The 14,090-nt window shown below is 42.5% G+C and overlaps 1 protein-coding gene across 2 annotated transcripts in view; it reads right to left on the reverse strand.

Annotated features, from left to right (window-relative positions):
- The window catches only part of LOC149315027 (echinoderm microtubule-associated protein-like 5), a 139,124-nt gene that overhangs the window by 90,315 nt on the left and 34,719 nt on the right, over positions 1 to 14,090 (reverse strand). For both annotated transcript variants that reach the window (XM_089522366.1, XM_089522365.1), the window contains exons 5-7: positions 13,145 to 13,330; positions 1,917 to 2,052; positions 183 to 384 (exon numbers count right to left, since the gene is read on the reverse strand). In XM_089522366.1, the coding sequence (XP_089378492.1) occupies positions 183 to 384; positions 1,917 to 2,052; positions 13,145 to 13,330 (524 nt within the window). The remainder of the gene's footprint in view (positions 1 to 182; positions 385 to 1,916; positions 2,053 to 13,144; positions 13,331 to 14,090) is intronic.

A 14,090-nucleotide genomic window follows, 5' to 3' on the forward strand; every position in this document is an offset into this window, starting at 1 on the left:
ATAATGTCACCATAAATCAAAGTTGACTTGATGGTAGTTAATAATAAAATACTAAGACAGAAGATACCTTTAATAAAATATCATAAACTCAAATATAAAAAATAAAATGTAAAAAATCACCAATCACTTTTAAAGGTACATTTATAACATCACGTATCTTTTGATAATCCATGTGAGCTAACCTGACTGATCGATCATCACTTCCAGTTATGGCTAATGGTTTTGTAGGATGAACTGCCAAGGCCCAAAGCTCCCCTTCACAGTGCCCTTGCATAATGAGAAAAGGCTTATTGCGTTCATGCACCACAATCTCAAAAATTTCACTGTCTTGTGTTCCAACTAGGATGTGATCTCCTCGCCAGCAAACACTTCTCACAGACAGACCTGTGGAAAGCAAATGTATTTAGAACAAAAAAGTAAATACTATGAAACACTTGCAGTTGCTGTAGAAATAAAGTTCCTGGAAAGACAGATAAACATTAATAAAATAATACAGGATACATTCTTCCCTTTATACAAGGCAAAATTCTCTGCTGTATATTATAATAAATGAGTAGAGTCTGTACCCAGCTCACACTGTTCTAACCCCTTGTCTAGCCTATCTATCAGTGGTTGGGGCTCTTTTTACACAAATAAATCATATATTTCTCCTTTGCTGTCCATTTCAACAGCAGCTTTAAGCTCGCTGACACTGGTATAAACAGTAAATGCATCCTTTACAAGTCTAACAAAAACCATTTAGAACTGGATGACTTAATGGAAGTATTCATTAGGACCTTCTGCTGACTTTGTTTTTCTTTTGGAGTCCATGCAAAGTGGGTAAAGGTCATTATACTGTAGGCAGTTGTATGGGAAAATGCTCAACTGAGCTTGATGGGACATCCCTTAGAGTAAAGATACCTATGACTGACAGTACGTAAATCTCAGGTCTTCCCTAGCTACCTTGATCTCTTCTGATACAGATAAGGTTTACAGCAAGTTTTCAACAACAAAAGATTAATACTATGCACACACACACTGCATTTATACGCTGCTCTTCAGCCAGGAAGGCTGTCAGAGAGGCTTACAGATAGTTAATTAGACATTTCCCTGCCCTATATATAAAGTGCCTTACATTGGCTTATCTAGCAAAATCACAATCTTAAAAACTACTGTGACATCCAGATTTTGCAGCCAAAGGACAATAAGGCAAAATGTCATGAATGTGCTTGCTGAAGCACTGTTTTTAATTTATCTGATTCCCATACTTAAAATTGGGAGCATAATGTGTGAGATTCAAGATGTGAGAAATCTAACATTTTAGGGGAGAGACTGAGATTTCATTTAATGCATTTGGTTAAGAGATACCATCCATAATCTCCAGAAAAGAGTAGATAACCTAATTAAAGTGAGTGAACTAAAGATACAATACCACAGACTGACATCCAGAACTGTAAGGAAGGAGAACTGTGATGGAAGGGTGTACACTAGCATCTTTTAGGCTACTAATTACTGTAAGCAATGGAAATGCTAATAATATTTTGCCTGTCAAATGCACTCAATACTTAAGCGACATTTACAATGTTTAATATATGTCTAAATATTTCACTTCTAGAATATGAAAATAAAATTAGAGCTTTGATGAACTTCGCAAAGCAACTGAGTCCTAACAGATTTGTGTCTTGAACTAAAATTTCTGGAACCGCTGCCTTCAAGAATTAGTAGAGTCATGAAGGGTAATTGGCAGAACTACATGTCGATGTGGATATTCCAGCGTTTCTCCTGTTGCCTCCCAAAAAGCACTGAGGCCTACCTGCTTGAACACAGACAGTATCCTGCCCAACACATACAGCAGAAGGATGTTTTTATTCTCACAGCTTTCACAACTGAAACAATCAATTCCTAACATAATATCATTAAAATAATAGGGGGGTTACCTTTATATCCCTGGTCTGTTTCCCTGAGATCAATCACAGTAATTGGTTTAAAATTTAAATCCCAAAGGCGAACACAGCCATCTCTGCCACCTGTGGCAAAGCCTTCTTCACATGCGTTCATACTGAAAATTCCTGCCTAAAGCAGAACAACAACTACATTAAACTATACATGCAACATAGAATATTGATTAATTTAAAATTAATCCAGAAGGATCATTTATTTCTCTTTCATCATGATTCTTAAGCCAATGCATGCCCAGCTTTTTCAGAAAAATCAGAGGATGAATTCCAATACACCACCACAACTACTAAACATATTTGACAACTTTACACGACAACAGATATAACTCAGTTAACAAAGCAGTTGTTACTGGGATTATTGTTTAACAGAAAATTTGGCACCAGGTCAGAAATAGTACAGAAAGAATAGGGATTGGTTCCTGCACCACAAAAAAAGTGGCATAGTTGAACATGTTTCAGCAAACATTTTATCCAAGACTGACAGTGTTCATTTATGAAAGGAAACAAGCAGGTCAAGTATGTCTTCGATAGACAAAAATATTTTGAACCTTCCAAAATGTATGCAGAGATTACGTTTTCTTTCTCAAGCCCCCACTTTTCTTATGATTTTCATTTTGATGGCCAAACTTACAGATTCTGTTTTTTTACCATCAGGCAGGTTTATCTGTTTTTTCCTTTTCTCTATGTTTTGCTGTTCACACATAGTCAGTAAGGGATTCTGGACACAGACGTTGTTTACCTTCCAGCCAAAGCAGGTACACACAACTACAGTAGGCTCAGTTAGAGAGAATCCTGTTCTTTCCCAGCTCAAGCATTATTGCATTGCTTACTGCAGTGTAGATACACTACCACAACCTGATACTGAAAGTCTGTGTTCCTCCAGCCCTCCTTCTCTATCCTCTCAGTGCCAGTGTAGCTAAAACTCCCAGCCAGACAGAGGACAAGGAGAACAAAGATGACTGGGAGCCATAAAAAGACTTTGTAAAAAGTCTTTGGGGTTGTTCTCACTAGGTGAAACCCAGCGTTCTGAATCGAATCCAAGGAGTGGCGTTCCTATTAGGATCCGATTTAAACCTAGAACGGTTCTAGAGCAACCCGCAATCGTCTCCACTACAAATCGAATTGTAGAGCGGAATAAAATTTTGATTCGAGTTTTCCTCATTTAACGCGTGTTAAAAAACCACTAGGGTCTGACCTACGTTTTTCCATTGATTCGATTTAGGAACTGGAGCATTTAAATAGGAACGACAGCCTTTGAAATCGCATTAGATGAATGGGAGGAGCGGAGTGCGATGGGGCTGTCCTTGGGGGAGTTGCCCTTTCTGTCCCCATCCGTCTGTCTGTCGCCATTTTTGCTTCCCTCACCCCTTTGTCCGCTGTGGTCTTTCAATAAGAGATAAGGATTATTTTTATTTTTTATTTTAATGGTTTACAGGCGCTTAATCTCTTCAGCGCTTTAAGCGCCTGAAGTCCCGGCTGCTCAAGCGCCTGCATCTGCCAAAGGAGTACAAGGCTTCCCCCGGTGGATTGCAACCTCCCCTCTGTGTGGGGAGAGCCCATTTCTAACGGAGGAGAGGCAGGAAGGGAAGGCTCCTCTCAAAGAGGCATTCCCTGCCCGCTTGGGCACTGATCTCGCCCAGGCAGGGAAGGGAAGGCTCCTCGCGAGGAGGCATCTGATCTCGCCCAGGCAGGGAAGGGAAGGCTCCTCGCGAGGAGGCATCTGATCTCACCCAGGCAGGGAAGGGAAAGCTCCTCGCGAGGAGGCATCTGATCTCGCCCAGGCAGGGAAGGGAAGGCTCCTCGCGAGGAGGCATCTGATCTCACCCAGGCAGGGAAGGGAAGGCTCCTCGCGAGGAGGCATCTGATCTCACCCAGGCAGGGAAGGGAAAGCTCCTCGTGAGGAGGCATCTGATCTCGCCCAGGCAGGGAAGGGAAGGCTCCTCGCGAGGAGGCATCTGATCTCACCCAGGCAGGGAAGGGAAGGCTCCTCGCGAGGAGGCATCTGATCTCGCCCAGGCAGGGAAGGGAAGGCTCCTCGCGAGGAGGCATCTGATCTCGCCCAGGCAAGGAAGGGCTCTGATCAATGGGGGGGGGGGGATAGAGCCTTTCTCCCTCCATTTCTCAAATGGAATCTGCCTTCTCCTCCAACCCTGGAAAGAGAATCTTTGGGAAGAGTGCTCCCTCCCTGCTTTTCCAGCAGCCTCCTTCATTGATCTCTGTGCTCTCTGAAGGGATTCTCCCTGGCTGTCTTGGGAGACAGGATGCTGCCCTCCAAAACCTATCCCATAGTTCCTCTGGAAAGAGCTTCGCTTTTTGCCAGAAGCCTCTCCCATTGATCTCTGTGCTCTCTGAATGGATTCTCCCTGGCTGTCAATGAAATGGAAACGATGCCAAAAGATAAATCGCTTCCAAATATTCCGGATTAACGTTACGTCATTCTGACGTACTATTGATTGACAGCTCCAAATAAGGTATGGAGGAGAAGAATCGCTTTATTTAAACACCGATTTCATGCCAAGTAGGAACGCTTGCAGGTAAAAACTTCGATTTAAATAACCAGATGGGAACGATGAACAAAGCGATTCGGATAGCGGGATAAGAACAGTGTTATTTTGAATCGATTTTATTAAAAACGTTGTATTTTAAATTGTTTCAAATCTTAAGTGGGAACAACCCCTTTGTCGGAGGGTTTGTTAACTCAGGTACTCCTGTACTGTGTAACCTTTTAACTGAAATTGGAAAAACAGAACATATATCCTGTGCCCTTATAATATAGGTCTATGACTTCTCAGGTACTATAACATTTGACTTGTATGATAAGAATATTTACTTCATTTAATCCAATTCATTTGGAGATGATGTACCTCAATCATTTTATTCACTGTGATTTTAATCACAGGGATTGGACAAGGAAGCTAATCACAGGTCCACTAATACAACTTCATGAGTATACTATTTTCAGCCAGGCAGCTAAACACTTTAAACTGTGTGTGATAGCAATGAAAGCTCGCTTTCATTTTTATTATTCATTTTTAATTAAACCCTGCTTTAATGAAAGAAAAACAAAAATGTTAAATGCTATAGATACAGATTCACACTGCTTTATATTTGTGGGAAGAGGGTACTGTATATACTTGACTATATATAAGTCAATGTTATGTTTTGGGACCAAAATCAGGAATTTTGATATGACTTGTGGACAAATTGAGGGTAAAACATAGCGGCATGTAGGAAGGAGGATGAAGCAAAGGAAAACAATGACAACAAACCTACAAAACTGCAGCAGACATAATTGTGCTCACACTAAAGGCTGATGCATGAGACAGTTGGGGGGGGTGTTCAGTGCTTCCAGGGCAAATTACACTCTTGCTTTTCACCAGGGGATGGTTCCCTTTTTAATAAGAGTTATAAGTACAGTAATTACACTGACTTGTGGAAAAGTCAACTCAGGTTTTTTTGGGTCAATTATGTGACTAAAATTTCTACTCTTATACATGAGTATATACAACATACCATGAAAGGCTGAACTTTTTCATCTGCTCAGCCCAAATTCATCTTGAAATCCTATTTTTGGGGGGGATCACCCCTGCTTGATTGAAGGAAACTGTTGAAAGGATGTCATGAGTGTACCAATGACTATTTGGCAGGAGGACTATGGGGCAAAACAGACAGCAGGTAAGGGCGGCTCTCCAATGCCTCTTTGCTCACCAGATCAGAACCACAGCAACCACACGCTGCGGCCCGATTCAGTGTTTTTCCAGACCAAAAAGTAGCTGCAAAATGCTGCTTCTTTTTGACATGAAAAAAGGATGCCTTTGCCACCGCTGTGTGGCGTCCCCCCCCCTTTCTTCATTGCAGCGTGTCTAAACGCTCCACCGAAAAAACATTGTGATGCCGCCTGTCATCTGGGTGGGCGGGCGGGCGGCATGATGCTGCTTTGGGGAGTGGAGTCGGGGCAGGCGGTCAGCACGCTCCCGCTCCACCCTGATGCCAGCCCTTTTGACCAGTCTGTATAGCTCCTATGAGGGAGGATCATAATCTGAATTCAAGCCCCCAAAAGCCAATGTCATAGAGCCTTAAGACCCATCTGTGGATTCTCCCATGACACCAGTCCATCATTCTCATTTGAGTTAGAAGAGATCCCGCTCTCCTGAATACCATCTAGTACTACTTCTGAAAAGCTGTTTGTTTTGGTTTTAATGAAGATGACAGCAACAAGCAGAGGGCTGAGAGGAGCAAGCAGAGGGCTCATAACATCAGATACCAACCCCACTCCTGCTTCAGATCAAGATTCATGGCATTGGGAAGGAAAATGGTGTAACATTAGGAGATAATGTATAATGTAGTGATTAAGGTCAGGACTGATCAAGCAGATACATCCAAGAATGGTTCCAGGATTTGCAGGTCTATAATGTGATGATCAAGATCATGAGCAGAAATAGGAGGACTAAGAAACAGATCAATGGCTTGGAATCCAATAGGATTGTTGGTCTCTATGAGGAAAGGCTAAATTAAGGATCGCATCTTCTGATTATTAGATTATCATACCATGATTTGTAGACATGATCTTGAAGAGGTAACCACTCCTGCAGATCAAGGAAATGAAGATAACATCTTCTAACTGCAGCTGTTGTATATTCCCAAGCACCAGAATAAGGGACTGGAGTATGGGAGGTGGCAGAGGAATTTTCAAACCGAAACAGGAGAGCCTGTTTATAGCTTTATAGGAGAGCCTGCTGGAATCCAGTATTCTGAAGTGACTCCAGAATCAGAAGCAAATTTCTAGAATTCATGTGAGCAAAGGATCATAGAACTTTTTTTAATGTTTCTGTTTCCCATTTGTCTTTTTCCCCATTAATCTTTTCCTTATCCTTGGCTTGATCACAGTTTGGTCAGGATCTTTTTTAGGGGAAAGAGAGGGAATGATAGGTGTCAGGCTTAGAATCCTTGCTATCTTCAGGGGGCATGCCAGTGACCTCTCAGTAATAACCGAAGTTCTTCTGGCATGTTCTAAGGGGAAGGCTTTTAAATGTGCCATGTGATTCCAAAATACCTGCCTGATGAATTTCTGGAAGTGTTTGCTTTTACTCATAGTGCTGGTAAACAAAGTAGTGGAATGACTTGGTAGACTGGGATCTTGATCCTCCTGTTAAAACATGTTCTCTTTGTATTTATACCATACTAAAATCTGAAATACTCATCCATTTTTAAATTAGTGTGTACAAGTAAACAGACTGTGAATAAAGGGCCAAAAATGACAAAAACTGTTATCTCAGTTCTAAGATACAATAAATTTAATTTATATCATTCTGATTTGTGCTCGGAAATAGAGGTAAACAATGGGGGCTACGTGTTGGCTCACAAGGGAGTTAAAACACTTGTTTAAGTTTCCTGTATTGTTTCCACTTATATTTAATTAAAACTTGTCCAAGCAACATGCTGATGTTTTATACAGGGTGCCTGTTATCTGACCTTAGCATTGGCTTTAATCCACACAACTTGAGTATTCACTTCTGTTAAAGAATACTGAAATAAATTATTCAGCTACTAAGGAGGTGTACTATATATACATTTCCCATGTAAAGTTCTACCAGTGTAACCATGCAATAAGTACATTTTTATTATTTAATTATATATGTTCATGTATACAGATCAAAATTCTGAATGGGACAGAAGATTTCCAATACTAGTATACAATACACTAATCTGTATCTCAGTAAATATTATGAGAAGGAAATTAATACGTTTTGTATCCATTATAGGCTTGGCTACAGCAAAATATTCTAAAATGGGTCTGGTCCATCTGCAGACTTCTACAATAGAATGAAGAAAACTGATAGAATCATAGAGACCCCAAGGGCCATCCAGTCCAACCCCCTGCCATGCAGGAACTCTCAATCAAAGCATACCCGACAGATGGCCATACAGCCTCTGTTTAAAGACCTCCAAGGAAGGAGACTCCACCAATCTCCGAGGAAATGTGTTCCACTGCCAAAAAGCCCTTACTATCAGGAGGTTCCTCCTAATGTTGAGGTGGAATCTCTTTTCCTGGAGTTTGCATCCATTGTTCTGGGTTCTATTCTCTGGAGCAACAGAAAACAAGCTTGCTCTCTCTTCAATATGACATCCCTTCAAATATTTAAACAGGGCTATCATATCACCTCTTAACCTTCTCTTCTCCACGCTAAACATCCCCAGCTCCCTAAGTCCACCCTCGAAGGCTGATGGAACCCATAAGGTTCCAAGAAGCCCTAGAGGGGTATACGACTGGCTCTGACGGCGATTCTGTTGATGCCCTAACTGACATCTGGGATACTAATCTCTCTAGGGCTATACACAGTATCGCTCCCAAGCGTCCTTTCCGGCCTGCTTCCAATAAACATCCCTGGTATACGGAAGATCTCAGGGAAAGGAAGCGGGTCGCGCAACGACTAGAGCATAAATGGCGAAGACATCAGCGCTTGTCTGACAGGACACTCCTTCGCTCTCATTTAAGAGCCTATGGAGTGGCAATACGTGCAGCAAAGAACTCTTTCTATGCTGCACGTATTGCGTCCGCAGAGTCGCGTCCAGCAGAGCTGTTCAGGGTTGTGAGGGAGCTAACTCAGCTCCCTCCCTCCCTGAGCCCTATCTTGGAGTCATCTAAAGCCTGCTGTGATGATTTTAACAACTTCTTTGCGGATAAAATCTCTCGGATAAGGGCTGATCTCGACGCCAGTATTAGTGCAGATCCTGTAGGAGAGGTGTCCGAAGCGTCCGTGGCCCCTGTTATACTGGATCACTTTGAGTTTGTTAGTACCGAGGAAGTGGACAAGATCCTTCGAAGTGTTAGGAAAACGACTTGCTCCCTCGATCCCTGTCCCTCATGGCTGACAGCTCAGGGGGGAGATGCGGTGCGACTTATGTTGCATCGCATAATTAATACATCTCTAAGTGAGGGTCAATTTCCATCTAAGTTAAAATTAGCAGTGGTCAAACCCCTGCTAAAGAAGCCCTCCTTAGACCCCCTGATTCATAACAACTATCGGCCCATCTCGCTGCTGCCTTTTTTAGGGAAGGTGATCGAGAGAGCAGTCGCTTTCCAGCTTCAGTCGATCTTGGATGACACCGATTTTCTGGACCCATTTCAAACCGGCTTCCGGGTGGGCTATGGAGTTGAGACTGCCATGGTCGCCTTAGTTGATGACCTCCGTCTGGGCATGGACAGGGGGAGCGTGTCCCTGTTAGTGCTCTTGGACATCTCGGCGGCCTTCGATACCATCGACCATGGTATCCTTCTGGGACGCCTGAGGGAGTTGGGAATCGGGGGCACTGCTTTGCGGTGGTTCCGTTCCTACCTCTCGGGCAGATCCCAGATGGTGGAGCTGGGGGACTGTCGCTCCGACAGGAGGGCCCTGACATCTGGTGTCCCTCAGGGAGCGATTTTGTCCCCTATGCTATTTAACATTTACATGAAGCCGCTGGGAGAGATCATCCGGAGACATGGGGCGAGGTGTTATCAGTACGCTGATGACACCCAGATAGTTTTCTCTATGTCTCCGACTGATGCAGTAACTAAGGATGGCATCTCTCCTCTTGATGCCTGCTTAGCGTCGGTAATGGGCTGGATGAGGGAGAACAAACTCAGTGTGAATCCAGGGAAAACGGAAGTACTGGTGATAGGTTCCCCGGCTTCAGGTAGTGAGATTTGTCACCCGGTCCTGAACGGGGTCACGCTCCCCCTGAAGGACTCGGTGCGCAGCTTGGGTGTACTCCTTGACTCGTCGCTCCAGCTGACTTCTCAGGTGGATGCGACGGTCAGGAGTGCTTGTTATCAGCTTCGGCTGATACGCCAGCTGCGTCCCTACCTGGACCGAAAGGACCTTGAATCTGTTGTACATGCTTTGGTAACCTCTCGATTGGATTTCTGCAACGCGCTCTACATGGGGCAACCCTTGTACCAAACCCGGAAGCTGCAATTGGTGCAGAATATGGCAGCCAGACTGGTCGCTGGTAGTTCCAGGTCAGACCATATAACACCTATCCTAAAAGATCTTCACTGGCTGCCTATTCGCTTCCGAGCCCAATACAAGGTGTTGGTTTTGACCTATAAAGCCCTAAATGGCTTGGGCCCAGGGTACTTGGAGGAGCGCCTCTCCCCATATAATCCGCCCCGCACACTGAGAACATCCGGGACAAACTTGTTGGAGGTCCCTAGGTCCAACCTTGTACGGACCTCTCAGAGGGCTTTTGCCATCGCTGCCCCTTCATCTTGGAATAAGCTCCCCGCAGAGCTTCGCTCCGCCGACTCACTAGCTATCTTCAAGAAAAATCTGAAGACATATCTATTTCGGTTGGCCTTCCCACCTTAGTTAGACTGTTTTTTCCTGCCCCTTACTTTTTCCCCTTTTGACCTCGGTTTGCTGTAAATTAGCTCTTCTTTTTCTTTGCCCTTGACACGTGTGTTTTATTGATCTCCTGCTCCTGTATTTTGTAGTAATGTTTTTAACTTTTATATTTGAATTTTCCTTTTCTATTGTACTGTTTTTAGATTTGTAAGCCGCCCTGATCATATCTATGGAAGGGCGGGGTAGAAATAAACTTTATTATTATTATTATTATTATTATTAAGTCGCTCCTCATAAGGCATGGTTTCCAGACCCTTCACCATTTTAGTCGCCCTCCTTTGGACACGCTCCAGTTTCTCAACATCCTTTTTGAATTGCGGTGCCCACAACTGGACACAGTATTCCAGGTGGGGCCTGACCAAAGCAGACTAGAGTAGCACTATTACTTTCCTTGATCTAGACATTATACATCTATTGATGCAACCTAAAATTGCATTGGCCTCTTTAGCTGCTGCATCGTACTGTTGACTGTTGGCTTGTGGTCTACTTGGACTCCTAGATCCCTTTGACACGTAAATTTACACAAACAGATTAACACAAATTCTGTTCTGGTTCTAATAGCCTGTTTTCACCTCAGATTTACCCAGGCCAGCAAGTCTATTCATTCTTACCTTCTCCCTTGCAACCCTGGTTTCCACAATTTGAATTTTATTGATCACTGTTCACCTTTTGGAAGGAAACAAGGATACACAGAAATTTGGCTTTCCTCCAGGCAATGGGGCCTCTTGGCAATGGGGCCCAAACACCTCTGGCAGATAGTTTCTTACATGAATAAAATACTAATTTTTAAATATTCTTTCTGAAAGTAATATGTCATATAGCAGTTTAACCACAAAAACATGCAGTCTGGCCAATTACAGCATCTATGCTAGACAGTTTCATGTTTTATTTGATTTTCACTTTCTGGATCACAGAAATGAATAAAAAATTCTTCAGTCAAAATATGGACAGAATAATATTATTCCTTCTTATCAACAGAAGATCAGGAAGGAAAGGGGTGATTGTACTGTGGGATAAGCAAGCAAATTTGGGGCATGGGTGTAAAAGACAGGAAAGTTCTGTAATTAAAATAGATATCCACTCATACAATGTTCAATTACCACAGAGGATTTAGTAAAATTTCCTTTTGCAAGCAATTGCAGAAAAAGACAGTGGGAAAGCTACATGCATTTATGTCAGGGAGCCAGCAGAACTCTGGCACATTGTCAGGGAGGAATGCAAAAATACACTATCTGCAGCCAGAAAGAAAAATAAGTGTCAATGGATGTCAGATAAAACTCTGCAAGCAGTTAAGGGCAGACAAGAAGCAAAAGTAAAAAAGTGAGGAAAATAGTGTCAGAGCCTTGAATACAAATGTTCAATGACTTGCGCACACGGACAAAGAAAACTATTATAATAATCAATGTAGAGAAATAGCAGATGACAACAAAAAAGGAAGAACTAGAAACTTGTACCATAAGATCTGAGCAATTAAAGGAAATTTAATCAAAGGAATTAAGCAGCCAGTCATGTGGGGCATTCAATGGCCAGTGGCTGGGCAGGATTTGGGGGATGATTGGAGTTGCTGGCAGAGTGTGCATGAGTTTGTGATAGAATCAGGAAAAAAAGAGTAATTATCCAATGCAGCTTGTAACCGCACATGCTCCATTTTGGTAGGTCCTTCCTCACAGCAGTAGGGGGTGTGACAGTTGTCAGTTGTCAAGCTGTTGAGGGAGCTGGTAGTGAGGTCAGTGGGTTCTCCCTGCAAACTGGAAAACTCCAGGGGTAAGCCAGATTTCCCTTTCCATCTGCTCCTGGCCAGTGAACTCATATCACTTCCAGAAAATTTGGAAAAATCTCATGCTGAGGAACAGGGAGTTTGAGCATTTCTAGGTATATAACAGTACCTTACATCCTTATCCCTGAAAAAGGTCATGTTGTCTGAAAGTGGTAAAAGAACACACACATCCCTCCTACTCACTCACCAGATAATAATAATAATAATAATAATAATAATTATTATTATTATTATTATTTATATCCCACTCCTTGAGGTCAATCAGGGAGGTCAATAAAATACAATACATTGTACATCAAAATTCCCTCCCCCCCTTAAAAAATTATTAAATCAATTATAATTAAAACCAACAAATTAAACAACATTAACACATACACATTATTACAAGACAAAAACAAAGCAGAACAAAACAAAACAAAACAAATAAAACAGTAAACTACAGTAGCATTTCCAGGGAGGACCTTGGGGACTCTCATAAGAGGGTTCCTGAGGCCGGGGTTATCTATTCCAGAAAGGCCTGCCGGAAGAGATCTGTCTTGACAGCCTTTTTAAAGCTGTCTAAAGATGTCAATTGACGGATCTTGTCTGGCAAGTCATTCCATAATCTGGGGGAGACAACAGAAAAAGCCCTCTGGGAGGTAGCCGAAAGCCTAGATCTTTGAGGCTGCAGCAAATTCCTCCCAGAGGACCGGAGTGTGCGGGGAGGATTATATGGGAGGAGGCAGTCCCTGAGATAGTTTGGACCCAAGCCATTTAGGGCTTTAAAGGTGATAACCAACACCTTGTACTGGGCCCGGAAACTAATAGGCAGCCAGTGGAGGGACTTTAATACCGGAGTACCCTAGACTGAAGGTTAGATGAAGCGTGTGCTGACAGTTAGTCGTATTAGCCTACTGTGAAACTGCAAGTTTAGAATCAGCATCTACTAATGTGCTGTTATCATTAATTGAAATAACACCAATTTAAAAATCTGTACTTATCCCACAAAATGTTTATAATGTCAATTTATCCTATCAGTTCATTCATATCAAAAGAATACTTACAGCATGTGCTCCCTGTATGGTCCTTATAAGGTTGATTCCTTTCCATACGTATATATCTCCATTAAGTGCACCAGAATATGTTACTTCATCTCTTGCACAAGCGAGGCACAATATAGTTTGGAGATCACCAGTCTTACCAAAAACCCCACGCTTTGGTGTCAATGAGTTGCCACATAAATTCCAGAACTGCAAAATAAAGTTGTTTTATTAGTATTTTAATAATTTATTCATTTGAAAACCAAAGCTTTATAGAGGAATTAGATATTAAAACATATGTAACTCTCGAAAAAATAGCAGCTCCACAACTCTGTGGAAGTGTGTACTATGACACTTCATATTTCCCTTTCTACAGTCCACTTTATCAATAGCTGCTTCTGGGAGTAAGGAAAATAGAAGCATAATGATATCATGCTGCATTTACTGGATAATACAGGGGGAAAATCAAAATGGAAGGCATAAAACTGCTATTACTGATAATATCCATGAGTCAATAGTAACACTCCAATGTGTCCTTGAGAGAGGGCTAGTGCCCTCTCTCACACCACTTGGTAATTCTGCTGTCCCTGCCTTGGCATCCAGCAATGAAGCAACTGTCCTCGTGTGTTCCTGTATGGCAGGGTGTTGGACCAGATCACCCTTGTGGTGTCTTTCAATTCTATGGGCCCAAACAGACAGGCCAAAATAAAGCTGCTTCGAGTCACTTTGGAGGTGTGCTGTTTAAATGGCACACGTATTTTAAGAGGCCAGAAGCTGTGTCAAAGCTGAACTCTAGTCCTTAGGATTGGAGCGTGGCTTTGGCACAGCTTCCGACCTCTTAGGACTCATGCAGCATTTAAACAGCATACCTCTAAACTGACCCGAAGCAGCTTTATTTTGGCCTGTCTGTTCAGGCCCTATGATTCTATATCCTATGGATTTAAAGGGGTTTATTGAGGTCAATCGTTAG

Source organism: Sceloporus occidentalis, unplaced genomic scaffold (genome assembly GCF_023333645.1).
Source record: "Sceloporus occidentalis isolate IW3139 unplaced genomic scaffold, rSceOcc1.0.p SCAF_4, whole genome shotgun sequence".
Lineage (NCBI taxonomy): Eukaryota > Metazoa > Chordata > Lepidosauria > Squamata > Phrynosomatidae > Sceloporus > Sceloporus occidentalis.